Consider the following 19,059-nt stretch of genomic DNA (forward strand, 5'->3'; position numbering starts at 1 on the left):
TCTCAGGAGGCCCTTCTGGGGGTGCTGTTTCTCGTGGGGGTGGGGGTCGTACTCAGGGGCTGCTCCTGGCTCTGTGCTCAGAACTGACCCTGACAGTGCTGGGATGTGCTCAGGGGCCGGCTGCACACGAGGCAAGTGCCCTAGGCCCCGTTTCGTATTTCTCAGGTCCCTGAATGTGGTCACTTTGCTGAGCTCTCTAGCTTGCCTGCTGCAGGCTGTGAGTCCCAGTTGGTTTCAGTGCAGACCAGGAAACTGAGGCTTGGCACCCCGGGGCTCTGTGCAGGACTCCACTGACAGGACAAGAGAGGCCAGCTGGAACCCAGGACTTCCCCCAGGGCCCTGCTCTTCCTGGCCAGGGGCTGCCTCCAAGGGCCCTGGGCGTGCCCCAGGCTGGACCCCCCACTGCCCGGCCACGGCTCTCCTGCGGGTCTACAGAGCCACCCCAAGTTAGAAAGCGAGAGCAGGGCATCGGAGGGTGGCACCCCTCCCCAGCCCCGCTCCCCAGCGGCTCTGTCTGGGAGTGAATTTCTGCATGGAAACGCAGATGCAGCAGCCCCTCTAAGCACCCAGCAAGCACACTGGGGTGGCTGCACTGGGTGCCTTTGACTCTGGGTTGCAAGCAGGGCCGGAAAAGTCACTTCCTTCTCCTCCAAAGGTCTCCCACCTCATACTGTGCAAGTGGCTGTCACACATCTGGGTCACCAGACCCCTAAATGTCACAGGAGCAGACCTGGCAGGTCAGGAGCCCTGGGCTTTTGAAAACCAACTTGTTCCTGCTGTGTGGAGAAAGAGGAGGAGGAGGAGGAGGAGGAGGAGGAGGAAGAAGAGGAGGAAGAGGAGGAAGAGGAGGAGGAGAGGAGAAGCAGGAGGAAGAGGAGGAGGAGGAGGAGGAAGAGGAGGAGGAGGAGGAGAATTGGAGGAGGAAGAGGGGGAGGAAGAGGAGGAGGAGGAGGAGGAGAGGAGAAGCAGGAGGAAGAGGAGGAGAATTGGAGGAGAAAGGAAGAAGGGGGGAAAAGGAGGAGGAGGAGGAAGAGGAGGAGGAGGAGGAGAATTGGAGGAGGAAGAGGGGGAGGAAGAGGAGGAGGAAGAGGAGGAGGAAGAGGAGGAGGAGGAGGAGGAGGTGGCCTTGGCTTTTTGGCTGTGGCAGGGGGTCTGACCCTGGCTGGTCCCATGAGACAGTTGTTCCTCACTGTGTGACCTAGGAGAGTCCCTGTCCTGTCTCTGGGCCTCAGTTTCTCCATCAGCAAATTACATGGTTGGGGGTTCAGGGGACTCAGTGTCATGGGGGTCGCTGCTGGAGAAGACAGAGGCCAACATGGGCTCATTATATGAGAATCACTGAGGGGCTGGGGGGGGGGCTTGAGGGGTGAACCCTGGGCTGTTACGGTTGGTTGTTTGGGGGAATCACCCTGGTGGTTCTTGAGGACTAACCCCACGCCCCTGTGCTCAGAGGTCACTTCTGGAGATGCCTGGGGGACTACCTGATGCTCGGGATTGACCCTGAGTCGCTGGCATGCAAACCCTGTGCCCCACCCACTAAGCTCTCTGGCCCCTCTGGCCCAGGCTTTTCAAGAATTTCCTAACTGGGACACAGGTGTGGCTCAGCTGGACAGCACTTGCCGAGCATGTGTGAAGACCTGGGCTCAAGGGTTTTCGCTGACCCACTGCCCTGAAAGGCATTCCCGGCCTTTCCCCAGGAGGCAAGATGCATAATTTCTCAGGAGATTCTGCAGGGGGAAACCTGGGCTCCTGCTGTAGAGAGTCAAATGAGGAGAAGGAAGTGAACAATTATTGTGGCCCTTCTTTGGGATAGCCACAAAGCCACACACACTCGCAGCTGGTCTCAGGACACTGAATTCTGACCATGACTTTCCAGGCATAGAAAATGGTCATTATCTCACTCTTTTTTTTTTTTCTTTTCAGGCCACATGTGTCAAATGCTCAGGGGTTATTCCTGGCTCTGAGCTCAGGAATCACTCCTGGCAGTGCTCAGGGGACCATCTAGGATGCTGAGGATCAAACCTGGGTCAGCCGTGTGCAAGACAAGTGCCCTACCCATGCTATTATCACTCTGGGCCTCTGCAGGGCTTAGGGGCTATTCTTTTTTTTTTCTCTTTTTGGGTCACACCCGGCGATGCACGGGGGTTACTCCTGGCTCATACACTCAGGAATTACTCCTGGTGGTGCTCGGGGGACCATATGGGATGCTGGGAATCGAACCCGGGTCGGCCGTGTGCAAGGCAAACGCCTTACCTGCTGTGCTATTGCTCCAGCCCCCTTAGGGGCTATTCTCGATTCTATCTTCAGGGTCTGTTCCCAGTGAGGTGGGGGGGGCCAGCGGTGCCAGGGACTGGGCTGGGGTTGACTACATGCAAGGCAAGCACCTTAAGCCTTGGGCTCCCTCTCCAAGTGCTATTTTACCTTTTTCAAATAGTTGCTGAAGTGGTAGTTCAGTGGGATTAAGCACAGTGGCTGGCTAGCGGTGGCTAGACGCCGCCTGCTATAAGATCATAGCCTTTCCATCTGAGCGGGGCAGAATTCCCCATACCAGAGGCACGCCAGCGTGCTGGGCAAGCTGGGACGCCCTCTAACGTGGTGAGTCAACGGCCTGCCACGGGGACTGCTAAACCGCTCTGTCTTCTAAGTGGCCCTCCCTGAACGTCCTGAAAGGTAAACTCTGGCTCCTCAGCACTGGGAGGTGTCAGGGTTAGGCCCCCCTTCTGAAAGCACCCACCCTGACACATGTCCCTTCACTCCTCTGTCATCCTAAACTGCACTGGCTATACCCGCCCTGTCGGTGGGGGACCCACACCTGGTGACACTCAGCTAACCGGATGGACTCAGTGTCTGGGCTCTGTGATGTGAGGCTGCTCTAAGTCCAGCCGTGCTGGGGACTGCACCCGGCTCTGTGTTCACGCAAAGCAGGCACCCCTGTGCAGTCTCCCCAGCCCTGTCCATGTCTCCACTTCGTGTGTGACTGAGAGTGCCTGAAAGTGCATGTGAGTCCATGTGAATGCATTTGTGTGAGCATATGTGTGAGAGTATGTTTGTGTGCATGTGCACGTGTACATGTGTGTGACAGCATTTGTGCATACGCATGTGTGTATGTGTGTGTGTGTATGTGTGTGCACGAGCACTGCCAGGATCAAATCAGGTCCTGTGCACTTAAGACCTAGTTTTTATTTTTAATTAATGAACTTATTTTTACTTATATTTATAAGACCAAGCTCCCGGAAGAGAGCGATGCAGTCTCTTGTCCCCCGCACCTGACTGTCCTCATCTAGGCCCCTCGGAGGGAACGGGTTGCCTTTCCCTCCCTGCCCGAAGCAGAGCCTTGACAGTTGAAAACCACTGGAACCCAGTCACAGTCATGCTCAAGGCCACTCTCCACACACTTGGACGAGCCTCAAACATGAAGGGACCAGCAGAGGAACCCAGGTGTGCGGGACCCAGGGCTGAGATCTCCAAGCCTGCTTGGATTGGGACTGGGCCTTCTCCACCCAGACCCCCCATTTTCCAGTAGCTTGGCAGCCACACCCACAAACTGCCCCCTGTGCCATGTAATCCCACCAATGGCCAACATCCAGAGACTATAAGACCAAGCTCCCAGAAGCTTGGTAATAGCCTTGTTCTCCCTCTTGGAGAACCTGACAAGCTACCAAGAGTTAATTGCCTTCATAGGAGAGCCTTGCAAGCTTCCCATGGTGTATTCATATTCCAAAATACAGTAAAAGATATATGCATACCTCTTGGAGAGCCTGGCAAACTACCGAGAGTATCCCACCTGCACGGCAGAGCCTGGCAAGCTACCTGTGGCGTATTCGATATGCCAAAACAGTAATGATAGATCTCATTCCCCTGACCCTCAATGAGACTCCAATCGTTGGGAAAGACAAGTAAGAAGAGGCTGCAAAATCTCAGGGCTGAGTGTAATAGATATGTTACTGGTGCCCGCTTGAATAAATTGACAAACAATGGGGTGACAGTGATACGGTGATACAGTGATTTTTACTAAATCACCATGAGATAGTTACAAAGCTTTCATGTTTGAGTTTCAGTTATACCATGATCGAACACCCATCCCGCCACCAGTGCACATTTTCCACCACCAATGTTCCCAGTATCCCCCCACTCCATCTCACCCCTCCCTCTACCTCTATGGCAGACAATTTCCCCCATACTCTCTCTCTACTTTTGGGCATTATGGTTTGCAATACAGATACTGAGAGGCCACACATTTGGTCCTTTATCTACTTTCAGCACACCCCAAAGCAACCTATGTCTCCATGCCCAAGTTCCGAGGCTGGACTCGCACTTCCAGCCCCGTGCTTCAGGAAGAGAGCTACCATCTATACTTTATCAAAAGGAAAAGGATATTGAAAGTCTCACACCTGAGTCATACCAGCTCTTAAAGTTTCCTGCAGGCTCTGGGAAATAAACTTTCTGTGTTTCTGGGGCCTGACACCTGGCCAGAGGAATTAGCCCCTTGTTGGTGATGGGAGCGGGGAAGCTTGGGGCCCATGCTCAGGGCATGTACCTGAAAGCAACTCTGTTACCCTCTTCTCCATCTCCCACACCAACAGGCTGTTAAGGGAAGGCCACGCCCCCATTTCACCCCCAACTCACTGTCACTGTCACTGCCATCCCGTTGCTCATCGATTTGCTCGAGCAGGCACCAGTAACGTCTCCATTCACACTGTGAACAATTATGTAGCTGGAGGAATGGGGAGATCCTATCCTGCCAAAATCGGGTGCTCCCTAGACGAGTCCACTATGTGCAGGGAGGGTGTGGGAGAGCGGCACCCTGCCCCCTTTCCTCTGCAAATTCTGAGCCTTGTCGAGACTTTGGCAGTGATGGGGCTTCCTTCTTCTCTCACCGAAGAAGTTCCTTAATGCTCATGTGCTTCTACACTGTGCCTGAGGGGTGTGGCTAACAGGAGGCCAAACGGGGCCTGAGTTCATGCCATGGTGGCCACCCCAGAATAGTGTCTGAGACAAAGGCGAGAGTGCCAGGAACCGGCCAGGGCAGACAGTGCAGAGGAAAGGCACTTGCCCCGCGTGTGGCAAACACCGATTCAATCCTGGAACATATAGTCCCCTGAGCCCTGAGCACAGAGCCAGAAGTGAGCCCTGAGCACTGCTGGGTGTGCCGCTCATCCCCCCCAAAGGAGACTGCCTAATTTTGGAGGTGATCCTACTGATGGCAGTGTGAGGAGATGAAGAGGGAAGGGAGACAAAACAAGATGCTCTTTTTTCTTTTTTTGGCTTTTTGGGTCACACCCAGTGATGCTCAGGGATTACTCCTGGCTCTGCACTCAGGAATTATTCCTGGCGGTGCTCGGGGGACCCTATGGGATGCTGGGAATCGAACCCAGGTCGGCTGCATGCAAGGCAAACGCCCTACCCGCTGTGCTATCGCTCCAGACCCAAGACACTCTTCTTTTGTAGTAGCTGCAACTTGTAAGGTCCCACCAGGCGGTGCTCAGGGGACCAGGGCCACCAACCCTGCATTGCTTGGGGAGGCCCAGGTGGTGCCGGGAACCCAACCCATGGCCGTGGACCTGCCTGACGCATGCATGAGCCACATCTCTGGCCTCCTGGTGCACCAAAATCGAGTTTCTGTAAGCACAGGGGGGTCGTCTGGCAGACACAGCAGAATACCCCTACGGGCAGCCCCACGGGTGTGTGAGGCGAGGGGAGGGAGTCTGGGTGTTTCACCTCCACCTGCTCTCCCTCGGGCCGTCTGGATATCTGCATATCCGGTCCTGCTTCTGGCTCCTCTCCGGATCACGAGTTGTGGCTTCCCTGAGCAAGAGGCTTATTCTGGAGTGTGGCTGTTCAGCCGCTGCAACGCTGAATGGCCAGGATGGTCCCAGCGGGATGGGGGAGCCTGGAAACTCTGGGCCATGGAGTGCGGGGAGGGGCTCAGCTGGGCATGGGGAAGAGTGTTCTTTTCTGTTCTTTTTGTGAGGAGCTTCCAAGCAGTGTTCAGGCAACCCAGGGGTCACTCCTGATGACTTTGCAGTGCCAGGGACTACCGGGGACCACCCTGAACTGTGTTCAGCAATGCTTGGGGGATGGTGGACTATATAATGTCAGAGATCAAACTTGGGGGCAATGGGCAAGGGCCTGTGCAATGCTAGGCTCCAGGGAGATCATTCTGGAACTCTCCTAGGTTCAAAACATGTTCTCCTTGAGGACATACAGCAAGCTGGACACGCGATAATGGAACAGCACCGCCATTTCTCCAGCATGCCCAACTCTGCAAACGAGGGACTCTTCCCAGCCCATACAAGTGACACCATGCACTTTGGACCCTGTCTCTACTCTCAAGGCTTAGCTATGGTGGCCATAAATTAGGGACATTCTTCCTTGAAAAAAATCCACTGTTATTGCTTTTGGACCATATCCGGTAATACTCAGCGATTAGTTCTGGCTCTGTGCTCACGGATCACTCCTGGTGGGCTCTGGAGACCATAGGGGGTCCTGGGGTTAGAACCTGGGCTAGCTGCATGCAAGGCAAGTACCCTGGTGCCGTATTATCCTTGTGGCCTTGAAGCAAGTCACTGGAAGCTGAGGAAGGCGTCCTTCTGTTTTCACAAGCCCATCAAGCTATCAGGCAGGCATTAGCCAAGAGTCAGGCAGGGGTAGACCACAGGCTGGTGGTGCATTAAGGTCCTGTCCCAGGGCCTTACAGAGCAGCCCTTACTCCACCCTGACAGCAATGCTTATCTGACCTGGGGGCCGCCCATTTTCCAGAGTCAGCCTACAGCTGACTAAGTACTTGAACCCATGTCTAGGAGTCCCAATGAATCCAGCAGTCTAGGTGGAGGCGTGTGGAGCTGACACCTGGGGGAGTCCTGATCCTACATCCCGGAGTCTCTGTGCGGTGGGTCCTGCCCTCAGGCTTCTTCCAGATGCTGCTCCCCGGTGTGAGCCGTATGGAGGCTGAGGACCCACCAGGTAAGTCCCTATTCTGTCTGGGTCTCGATTTCCTGCCTGGGAAATGAGATGGTAACAGGAGCTCCATGAACTTCTCGGAGAGTCTGCTCAGAGATTCAATCCCTTCCTTTCACCCCAAACCCCATCCCCAAATCCAGGCAGACAAGGCAAATATCTCCATGAATCTGAAAAACTCAACGTGGTGCTGATTCAAACACGGCCCCACGTTCTGGTGCCCCCCCCCAAGTCAGTCCCCAGATATCCCAGTATCCCTCTGAAAAGAGGGGTCTATGTTAAAGACATGTAAACTGGGGTTTATGCCAGGACCAGCTCCAACATTCAATAATAACCTGGGCATGATGCTGGGGAGGAAGGAGGAAGAGAGAGAGCCTGGGTTCCTAAGAATAAGGTGTTGACATTCAAGGGAAAGCTGAGTGGTGGTGCTCACCCGGTCACTCATATGTGTGTCTCTAAGGCAACACCTCATCCCCCCATGCTGCATGCATGGAAACACCTCAGTTTCCCCACTTATACCATGAAGTAACGGGAAGAGGTTATCACCAAGATCCTGCCACCTACCATCATACATTGTGTTAAAAGTGGAGAAGAGGCAGCTATTAGGGGGAAAGCAGACAAGAAGGCACTGGGGGATTTACAAGTCAAGAAAATCTTGATCCTCCCCAGAAAAGTGTCATCGTTATTGCAAAGGTACTAGTCATACTATCGTTTACTGAGCAAAGTAATATACACATATTGATACGTGTTATCTCATCAAGTCCTCCTTCCCCACTTCCTAAGAGGAGTATGTAGGATTAAGATCCTATTTAATGAATGAAGATACTGGGGCTCAGAGAGACGAGTTCACTAGCCTGATATTCAGAAGTCTGTGAGCCACTTGAGCTCAGCCAGGCCACATCTACTTCTGAACTCCGTTTGCTGCATTTTTACACACCCAGATATGCCTGAAACCATATAGCAGTGTCTCATTCTCAGAGAGAGAGAGAGAGAGAGAGAGAGAGAGAGAGAGAGAGAAGCAGCAATAAAATTGGCATGCATTTGCAGCCATGATTGGCTGATCAATATTTTACAAAATATTCTCCTAGAATGATATAATTTGAGAACTGGAAATGTGACAAGAGAATTTAGTTGCAATCATTCAAAAAAAAAAAGTATCTCTGCCAAGATGCTTACTTTGTTCAACCAATGAAGGAGTGAGACTTAACAAATGGGAAAATAATTACGTTTGCCTAAAATTACATCTTTTGTGCACGCCAGAGAGCTGACATGCTTTTCAATTACCTGCCACGGGAAGATGGATGGGTCAATGTACAAGATTGCATTACGAAGCTATAGTCCCGAAGAACACCTCTCCTGATTGATCTAAATTCGGTTGGGATTTGTCTGAATGAATCTGAATAACGTGATTTCATTTCTTGCTTTCCCACGTATGACTCTGGGATCTGCTAAGAGTGAGTAGACATTTCAGAGTGAGGGGAAATTTCCCCAGGTTCTAGGAACATTCAGATGCTGGAGATCTCCACAGTGCTGAATGGTCTCTCTAGGGGCTCTGGCTATAGTCACCCCACTCAGAACAGTCCTGGGCTAGGCCCACATGCCCACCTAGACCAACAACATGCCCTGCTTTCCTCAGATGCTCCTAGGTTTGGACCAACCTCCACCCCCCGCCCCCCACTCCCCACCTCCTGGGCCTCCATTTCCTCCCCAGCTCAAGAAGCATTTGATCTGGAGGGTGTCTGAGATCTTATCCCACCCTAAGAGCAGAAAATTCCAACCAATAATCTGACTTCTTAAAAAAAAAAAACAATTACTGCAGGATATCCTGACCCTGCGCCAGGCTGTCTTCATCGGGGCACCTCAGAGGTGCCCTCCTCACCTCTGAGGAGTTTCCCTTGAGTTTCCCTCCCCACCCCAAGCAGAACCCTGGCAGCCGAAACCCTCCAGAACCCAACTGCCGCCATGCTCAAGGCCACTCTCCGCACGCTCAGACGAGCCTCACCCAAGAGGGGACCAGCAGGAAAACCCAGGTATGTGGAAACCCGTGACTGAAATCTCCAAGCCTGCTCACATCAGGATTGGGCCCCCTCCCCACAGCCCCCCAGTTTTCCAGTAGCTTGGCAGTCACACCCACAAACTGCCCCTGGTGCCATGTAATTGCATCTATGGCCAAGACCCAGGGACTATAAACTAAAGCTCCTGGAAGAGAACGACACAGAATTCCTGGACCTCTTATACACTATCTTACTTACTAATCAAAAGTAGCACACATGTATTTGGTTTTAACCCACTAGCTTATATTTTCTTATCTATGGGCTTAAATGGCTGCAGAATAGATTATAAGAAGCTTCACATACTTCCCCGTTTATTGTGGCGGGAAGGTGCTCGGTGGTGGGACTGGTGTTTGAATATTATCTGTAACAAACTATTGTGAACTACTTCTATGAAAATAAAAATATACATATAAAAACAATTACACATATGTATGTATGTGTGCACATGTGCACACACACGCGTGCAAACCAGATGAAATGAGACTGAAGAGACACTTCAAATCAGTGTCCTTGAATAGATTCACCAACGAACCAACTTGGAGACATTGAAACACAGTTCAAATGTTTTTGGTGTGACAATGGGTGGAACTCAACGTTTCAAAAAACTCCTTACCTGTTAGAAATGTATACTGTGATATTTATAGATGGAAATGAGATCCTGTCTGGGAGCTACTTTAAACATGATAGCAAAAAAATATATAAATAAATAGAAAGGTGGGATGAGATGAGGAAAGCAACATTGGCAAAATGTTGATACTGGCTGAAGCCAAATGATGGGTGCTTAAGTTTCATTATTCTAGCTTATCAAGTTTACAATTCATTTGGACATTTCTAGAACCAAAATCAAAAGTCATGCAAGGGTTTCTCAGAATATTGGAAGGGACTTAAATCGCCCCCTTCTTTCTTCCACACTTTCAGGAAGCTTTTGGTCACGTGAGAAGATTGACTCAGACAGCAGAGCAATGCCGCTGAGAAAAAAGAAACTAAATAAATTGAAATGAATGTTTTCACAGACAAATGTTTTCTATTGACTCTGCTTCCTCTTATCAGGAACATCATACTTTCATTTCTTTTGATGTATTTTATTGCATAAACACAACATCCCCTGAATACAGAATTCATCAACTCGAAAGAAAAAGTATCAAAAAGCCTACCTTGAAATTGAGTAAATTTAATGGTTCCCATTCGCTCTCCATTCCGGAACACAACTTGACCCTAAAAACGAAAGAAAGAGATAAGAAAAATAGAGAAACGCCACATTGGCTCAGACACGACTGATCTCAACCGAAATTCATTAGCTGTGTGCTGTGTGACGACTCATGCCGGAGAGGAAAGGTCAACAGATCCAGCGAGACGGCACGTGCAGAATTCAAGTAATTGTTCCTAAACTGGCGGTGACATTATCTGGATCATTTGCAGAACACAAAATCAATAAGGGAACTAGCACACGTGAATTAAAGCCGAGATGCGCCATCATCATTACCGTCGTGTGTATTTATGCAACACCCATGTGGTCTACATTATCTGGGGGCTCCCAGGAGGGAGGTGGATGAAGAGGCGAGTCAGAGGGGTTCCTGGTTCCTGGGAGCCTGTTTGACTCTGCCCACCTGCACCCCTTAAGGCCACGTGGCCTTGCTTGTAGACATCCGTGGCTTATGGGCTGCAAAGGGGCTGGTGCTCAGTTAGTGCTTCTTATTAGGGACTGAGGATGTGTCCCAAAGTTCTTCCCGGTGGGTGGTGACGTCAGCCCCAATTATAACTGGGCTCTGGAGTGGCAGAGAATTAAGCTTTTTGACCTAGTGAGACCTGATTAGTGACGTACGCTGCCAAGTGCCCCTCATTAGGGACCCTGGGTGAGGGGTGAAAGACAAGTCATCTGTCACATCTGTCTGGCCGGCAGATTTGATCCTGGACTTCCTTATGCTGGATGGAATTGAATGGGGAGCTTGGGAGGAGAGGGTGTGGTCTCCTCATGACAATTTTGTGGTGTACCCCAAATTCTACCACCCACAAAGAAATCAGAGGCACACCTCTGACCGAGAGAGGGGGTGTTCCTGATTTTCCGGCCCAGGAAGCTGAGTCTGAGAGAGGGTTTGTGCTGCAGATAAGGCCATTCTGAGCGAGGCTGCCAGATTCAGATCCAAGTTTTGATTTTAATGCCAGTGCAATTTTCATGATGGCATGTTGCTTCCGATTATTCCGAACGAGATTCCTGCCTCTGCTGTCATGAATGGGGAAAGAGAAGGAATGGTCTTAAAGGGATCCCACCTGACGCTCACAGCTCTGCACTGACATCATCCAGCAAGAGTACAGGCACTGGTTTGGATCCCACTCGACTCTGCAGAGAAAGCGCCAGAAACGATCTTCCCTAGGTGGAAGCCAGCTGCCCGGAGCCCCGTGGCTTTCTGAACCAGGAGAATCACTCAGCCTGTTCTCAGCACCGGGAAAGGCCCTCTCGGGCCATCTTCACACCTTTCCTCCCATCTGAGAGACAGTGGCTTAAGGGAAGTGCTGGCCTGAACCAACGCCCACGAACTTCTACCTTCGGGTGCTGGTAAGCAATTCTCTGGAGTGTGAAAACACTCTGAAGGAAGGTGAGATAGGAGCTGTGATTTTATTTCTCAGGATGATTGAAATATACAAAACCTCTTCTACAAGAACCACATTTGTGCAAATGCACCACTTTGCAGGGACGGGAAGGAGGCAGTTACTGTCCCCAAGGGGGGACTCTGATGAGGGTGGACATCAAACTAACTCGCCCACCTCCCCCCATTCTGCAGATGTCTTTTGGAGCAGCCCAAAGGCATCTGCAGAATTCTTAAAGCTACACTTAAACAAGTAACTGGAATGGTGTTCCCACCTTGGCTGCAATGACGGAGGCGTGGGGCTGAGAAGAAAATCTCCCTTCACGTGCCTGGTTTGCTTTTCCCCCCCCCTTTTAAAACAAAACAACCTGGCCAGTTTGAAGTAATACGTGCCATGCTTAATTCTATGCACACAAACTATTCCCACTTAGCGTTGCCCCTCCCAGCAACAGGATTCCTTTTCTTATTCTGCAGGGGTCTGGGGGAAGGTCATCAGTGCTGGTGGCCACAGGGGCTATGCTGGGGACCAAGCCCAGGGCCCGTTTATGTGCCAGGAAATGCTCCAGCCCTCTGAGCTAGCCCCCCAGCCCACAGGGTCTTTGTTTCTGGCTAGTGCAGAGACCCAGAGGTGAGCGTGGCGAAGCCGGGAGGCGTCTCTCCACCTCTGTCACACACCCAGCCAGGGTCCAGCCCGAGACAGGTGCTGTTAGCAGCAGCCACTGACAGGAGCACGATGCTCAGCCTCTCAGGGCTTGGCGGCCCTTGATCCCAGAGGTCTCACAGCTTAGAGAACTCAGTCCCCACCCTGGCATTCTGAATTCCTGGGCATGTGTCACCCCAGCGTGACAGGCGTCCAAGGAAGTGAGGGTCCTGTGACTGGTGAAGGCTGAGAACTAACCATTCAGTGTGGGGGGTAGGGGTTCCTGCGCCCCTCTGACTGGGTCCTGGAGGAGTCACTTTGCTCCATGGGGCCTGATGGAGGAAGAAGCTAATCCCGCTCCATTGACTGATCAGGGTCCCGGCCACGCTGACCCAGATAAGACAGGACACGGGGAAGGCCTCACGCCAGTCGGGCGATTCCCACACACTTCTGCTTACCAGGTACGGCCTTTTTGGGGATGGGGGGGGGGGGCGTCTAACTGCCACATCGTTCCACAAACACCAACCCCGTGCCAGGGGCCCTTCTGGCAAAGAGTCTGATGGGGGCACAGGCAAAGCAGAACCATCAGTGAGTAAATAAGCACATTTCAGTGAGTGATGTTGTTAAAGAGATCGAGTGGGAGCGGCTGGGTGAGGAGTCTGAGGTCTCCCCGCCCACCCCCACCCCCCAAGAGGGCGTGAGCAAGGCCAGAGGTAGGACATGAGGGAAGGGCCTGAGAGGGTGTGCCGGAGTGCGGGGACACCCGAGGCCCAGGCGAGGGACCAGCAGTGGGAGAGGGGTGCCACGCCAGCTGCGGTGGCCTTTCAGCTGAGAAGACGGCTCTGCTGGCTGAGAGAGCCGGGCGGCAGGAAGCCAAGAAACCCTACCGTGCCCGTCCCACAGTTTGGACCAGGTGTGAGATGGCAAGGCCAGGGCTGGCCGCCAGCTCTCACTCTCTCTCCTCTCATTTCACTCATTTACACCCACCTTAGCTCTCGCTCTCACTCTCGCCCTCTCTCCCTTCCCCTGCTCATATCTTACTTAGCTCTCTCTCATCTCACGATCTCTCCCCGCCAAGGGCCAGCAGGACCCGTCCGTGGTAGGACGCCTGACACTAGTGCAGCAGGGGGAAGGCAGTGGGGCAGAGAAGGGACCACTGTGACAGTATTAGGTGGAAATGATCACTCTGGACAAAACTGAGTGCTGAACGGAGGTAATGGGATATGCAGGATACCATTTCAGTACCTGAACTGTAAGACATAATGCCCAAAAGGAAAGAGAGTGAGAGCGAGAGCATGAGAGAGGAGAGAGCGAGTGAGTGAGTGAGTGAGTGAGTGTGTGTGTGTGTGTGTGTGTGTGTGTGTGTGTGTGTGTGTGTGTGTGTGTGTGTGAGAGAGAGAGAGAGAGAGAGAGAGAGAGAGAGGCTGGTGGTGGGGATGGGACGGAAACTGGGGACACTGGTGGTAGAAAATGTACACTGGTGAAGGGACAGGTGTTGGAACATTGTATGACTGAAACCCAATCATGAACAACTTTGTAACTTGCATCTCATAGTGATTCAATTTAAAAAATAATTAATCTCTCCCCTCTCTTACTCATCTTTCTATCTCTTTTCTTTCTTTTCTTTTTTTTGGGGGGGCAACACTGGTAATACTCAGGGGTTACTCCTGGCTCTGTGCTCAAGAATTACTCCTAGTGGTGCTCAGGGGACCATATGGGATGCTGGGAATCGAACCCGGGTCGGCCGCATGCAAGGCAAGCTCCCAACCTGTTGTACTATTGCTCTGGCCCTCTGACTCACCTTGAGAATTTCTCTTTTACTTCTCACCTCTCTCCTCTCCCTGATCTCATCTCAAGCTCTCTCTCTTGCTCTCTCTCCCTCTCTCTCAAGAGCTGAGTACATTTCCAATGTGGCTGAGCCCTGTAGCCTAAGAGGTCATGTGTGGACTTCCATTCTTCTCCTGCCATCCAGGATGGGCCGTGGTGGGCTGCCTGGTGAGCCCCAGTGACTGGCACCTGGCTGCACTTGACTTGCCTCACCCTCAAGGGAAGTGGTTGCCAAGGAAGGTTACATCCCTGGGTTGGGCAGCCTCCATCCACTGGCCAGTGGGAAGGACAGAACTGCAGGCCATCACTTAATATAGGACCATTGTGAGGACCCCAGGCCAGACCCCAGGCCATGGCACAGTCGCACGGTCCCTTTTCCTGAATCTGCTTTGCTGTCTGTCCCTCTTCTGGAATCTGTTCCATATCAACTTCCCATCTGCAAATATCTGTCTTTGAGTCTGTTTCCAAAGTATCCCAAGACAGTGGCCATCAAACGTCACTGGGACTCTGGCTGTCTGAAGGAGCTTCAGTGACAAAGCAGGTGGGGAGGGGCAAAACCTGGGAACAAGCCTCTGTCCCTGGCACCCTCCATCAGAGCAGCTCAGCCCTCTGATGCCCGGGTCAGGGCCAGCAGCCAGGGAGGCGGGTGGCTTTGGTTCCAAGGTCCCCAGCTTGAATGCTTTTGTTTTGAAACTTTGCTCTTCTCCCCACCCACATCTTCTCTGTATAGAGATAAACGCTGAGACTCATCCTAAGCCTTGGCCGAGTGTGACCCCGGGGGCTGGAATGGAGGACTGGCTGAGGCATGAGCTCAATTCCACACCAGTGGGGTTTTGGTGACTCAGGCTGGGGTCACAGCTGTGTTCTGCTCGCTCCCCATCTGCACAGAAACTTCTCTGTCTAGCTCAGTGTGGTGGCGGCCCAGAGACTGAAATGCACGTTCTCTGCCTGCCCTGCCCGCTGATGTCTGCTTTGGTTCTGCTATGAGAAGTGCACAGAGAGATCAGGAAGGAGGCAGAGGGAAAGATTTTTTTTGTTTTCCCTGCATTGGTTGCAGCACTGGACCTGGGATGATGAAGCATCTTTGGACCTGACACTCTCTGTATCAGGCACGGGGGTGCTCGTGGTTGCCTGCTCAGAGCCGGGGCCAGAGTCCCAACAGCAGAAACAGCAGAGGCAGGAGCTTCTGAGGCCGCTGTGCTTGGGAAATTGCTTGTATCCGCAGTCGGCTCTGTGTCCTTTCTCATAGATGCCCTGGAAGCTGGAGCGCGTTTTCCAATGGTTTCTAGTCAAGAAAATAGAAATCCACTCTGGGCATTTCGGCAGTGAGAGCAACACTATCTCCCTTTTGTTCTTACAGGTGCAAGCTTGGCTGTTTTCTGTAAATCTTTCTGGTGACAACAGCCACCTATTTTGCTCCTTCTTCTCTTCCAACCTGGAGCCAGCTCCCGTGGGGAGCTTCCTTCTATCTTCCCAACAGTACCAGAACTGAGAATAGACTGTAACTTCTGAGTTGCTCGGGGGAATAAAATCAGAGCTGACTTAGTACGCAAAGAATACAATGGAGGTATAAACCCCAGTGGAAAACAACTTCTGGGCCAGCAGTGCTCAGGGCTGACTCCCGGCTCTTTGCTCAGGGATCACTCCTGGAGATGCTCAGGGAGCCATAGGGGATGCCGGAGATCAAATCTGGGTTGGCTGCATGCAAGCGTCAGCCTGTGTGGTGCTATCTCTCTGGTCCTGCATTTAAAAATTTTTCCTTTTGGGACTGCATGTTGCTCAGGTCAAAGAACACAGGATGTTTCCTACAAGTTGATCCAATCTAGAATACTAGCATTCTGGCTGCAATGGGACCATGGCCTTTTCTTCATCAGAGAAATCTCCAGAGGGCATCAGAAAACATAAGGAATACCCCATGCCCACAATACCACCCCAACTCTTGCAGTTTCTTTTTTACTTTTATTTTTTGCTTTTTGTGTCACACCCAGCGATGCACTGGGGTTACTCCTGGCTTTGCACTCAGGAGTTACTCCTGGCAGTGCTCAGGGGACCATATGGGATGCTGGGAATCGAACCCGGGTCAGCCGCATGCAAGGCAAACGCTCTACCCGCTGTGCTATCGCTCCAGCCCCCCAACACCCCCAGTTTCTGCATACTCCAGGCACGGTGACTATGGTGTCGCTCTGGGAAGTCAGGGAGTGCTTCTGAGAATCATTGCTCCTGCCTGAAATACAGCAAGACTGATGTCTACCTCTCAGGATTCTCTGCGGGAATTAACAGCAATACCACGAAAAGGATCTGGCGCAGGGCTGGTGCACACAAAATGGGCAGCTCTGAGAAGGCCTCTGGGTCATATGGGCCAGCAAGATTCTCCCGACGTCCATTCAGAAACCTCCGGAAAACCAGTGGAGTGTGAAATGTCCACTGAGGGGTTCAGCCACCTCCTCTGAGGAAAATTAATCCTGTTTCCCTTATCCCCCCCCAACATCTCTCATCACTAAGCATGAACAAAATCTCCCTCTAACAACGGCTTAGGAATTAAGCAGGCCAAGAGCCAGGCTGGAATCATTTCTCGAGTTTGAATGTTTCTATTACTATCCCTTCCCCTTTCTCTGTGGAGGGTGGGGGTACCCTGCCCTGGAACAGGACCTGAGTGAGGCTAGAGTGGGGAGTCTGAGGGGGCGAGTGAGTAAAGACTCACTTGGCTGGGTCTGACCCCCTGCAGCCCTGCACACATCCGGGCATCTTGGACTCTAACTGCACTCTTGTTTCGTCCAGGCCATAGTTTGTCTCCGGGAGAGCGGTTCAGACACATTCCTCTGAGAGACTGAAGCCACCGTGAGACAAGACATGTCCTGAGAGGTCACCTGGCAGGGAAATCGCCAACTAGTTGGAAGCAGAAGGGACCCGGGGAGAGGGGGCGGATGGGGAAGCACATAGTGGTCTGCGGGATGATCTGATTGCCTTAACCAATGCTACTCCAACACTTGTAGGATAATACGGGGTTTGTCCTTTCAGCCTTGCCACAGGGAACTTAGAGGGCCTTTCTGTATGGACACAGGAAGACAGTTAATATTATGCTTTGTAACTTGGGAGCCGATTGACTCCAAAAATATTTACTCCCAGGCATCTGCTTTCTCAACTCAGTTGCCCTTAGTTCCTAGTAACCCCAAAGCAGGGTCCCGACAAGGGACAGAATGGACCCAGGGCAAGCTGTGAGCTACCCTGGCATCGAAATGGGTCAGGCCAAAGCTCCATAATACTCATCTATAAGTTGAGAGCATGGTCACAGACAAATGCTGTCACGATCCAAAAATAATGACGAGACTAGGACTCTGCTGGGGTTAGGAAGACTAACCTGGCCTGTGTACGGTGGTCTGGAATATATAGTGAATGTCCTCAGGAAGAACCAAACTTTACATCTGATATATCTCTTACTGTGCTCATACAGAATGACATTGCTAGAAATATTAGAAGTAAATTTACTGTAACTATTTAAGTGGATTACTAGCTTGAGGAAGGAAGAAAGGAACACACCCTGACATACCCTTGTTTGGACCCCCACTCTTGAACGGATCTCCTAGTAATCTCCTTAGATGAGATTATGTTAATCTCCTCGAGAAATGGTCTTACCCTTCTTTGTTGATTTGTTAATGTTCAACCCACTTTTGTGTCACCACCCTATGTAATTTTCTATATAAACTAAGACTGTGGGGGAAGACAAGGAGAGACAGAAGAAAAAGACAGGGGAGGCGGAAGAAGGCAGGGCAGACAGAAGAAGAAGATGGGGAGACAGAAGAAGAAGACAGAAGAGACAGAAGGAGACACACGAGAGGACACGGGAGAACAGAGAAGACACAGAAGCAGAGACAGAGAGAGGTCGGAAGAGACCAGAGGAGAGAATACAGAGACAGAGACAGAGAGACAGACAGAAGAGAGCACAGCAGCATACACAGAAGCAGAGCACAAGGAGGAGCTGTCCCGATCCAGTCCATACACGGCGGTTCCGAGAGCACCGAATTCGAGTGGCATGTGTGAGAGAGAACTGCTCCGAGTGCCCGCGGACAACAGAACAACACACACATCATTGCATCTCCCCCTCCCGAGTGCTGCCTTTGTGATTTTTCACAAACATTGGTCTCAAATCATGAATAAGAACACACAGGTGTTAGACGGCTGATCAGATTTTCCTCAAAGGGAACATGTGTCGTGCATGCTTGAAGAACTTAGAAAAGAAATGCCAAATAAATGGGTATATCCAGCTCACCTTGTAGGTGACTGACTTCAGTGTGATTCCTGGTACTGCCTATGGTTCCCAGAGCACCCTCAGGGTCCTTCCTGAGCACAGAGCCAGGAATAACCCCTAAGCATCACCAGGTGTGGCCCCCAAGCCCCCAAAGAAAAGAAACTATCTTCTTACACGGGAGTTCTTTGCATAGGCCCAAGCACCAAGCAAGTTGGATGTGTACATTGGCTCTTGAGCACTGGGTGTGAAGGGATACAGAGGGGATGCAGGAGGGGAGGGGGGGGTCTGCAAACGACGGGTAGGACTGGGTGCAAGGGAGAACAGCAGGGAGCCAAGGATGGGTGGATGGGCCAAGCGAGGTGGGATTTCCCCCCTCCCTCCTCACTGACCCCCCTCCACTCCTCTTTAAACTCTCAGAAAGGAATCAAATGTCCAAGGAATTGTGGAACTGTAGCTTGAACCATAAAACAGATCCAGAACAAATCTCTAGGCTCTATCTAGCACTCAACCAACTCAAACACGTGTGGGCACTTGCCAGGCAAGACTGAGCCAAGTCAAATGGTGCCTTGCAGTCAGGAGGCAATAACCGGGTAGCTGCAGCCTTACAACTGATGAGGAGTGACATGAAGGAAGAACATAAAGGTACGCGTGAGAATGACAGCAAGATCCCGGCTGAGACTGGGGATGTGGGCGGGCCTTTCTGGGGAGAAGGCTCCAGCACCGGGATCAAAGGGATTAGGGATAGGAGAA

The 19,059-nt window shown here is 51.7% G+C and overlaps 1 protein-coding gene across 1 annotated transcript in view; it reads right to left on the bottom strand.

Moving 5' to 3' along the window:
• GABBR2 (gamma-aminobutyric acid type B receptor subunit 2) overlaps nt 1–19,059 on the bottom strand; it is a 372,576-nt gene that overhangs the window by 85,019 nt on the left and 268,498 nt on the right. Inside the window, exon 8 of the mRNA XM_004600251.2 lies at nt 10,166–10,226. Coding sequence (XP_004600308.2) covers nt 10,166–10,226 — 61 coding nt within the window. The remainder of the gene's footprint in view (nt 1–10,165; nt 10,227–19,059) is intronic.

This window comes from Sorex araneus, chromosome 1, assembly GCF_027595985.1.
Source record: "Sorex araneus isolate mSorAra2 chromosome 1, mSorAra2.pri, whole genome shotgun sequence".
In the NCBI taxonomy this organism is placed as follows: Eukaryota; Metazoa; Chordata; class Mammalia; order Eulipotyphla; family Soricidae; genus Sorex; species Sorex araneus.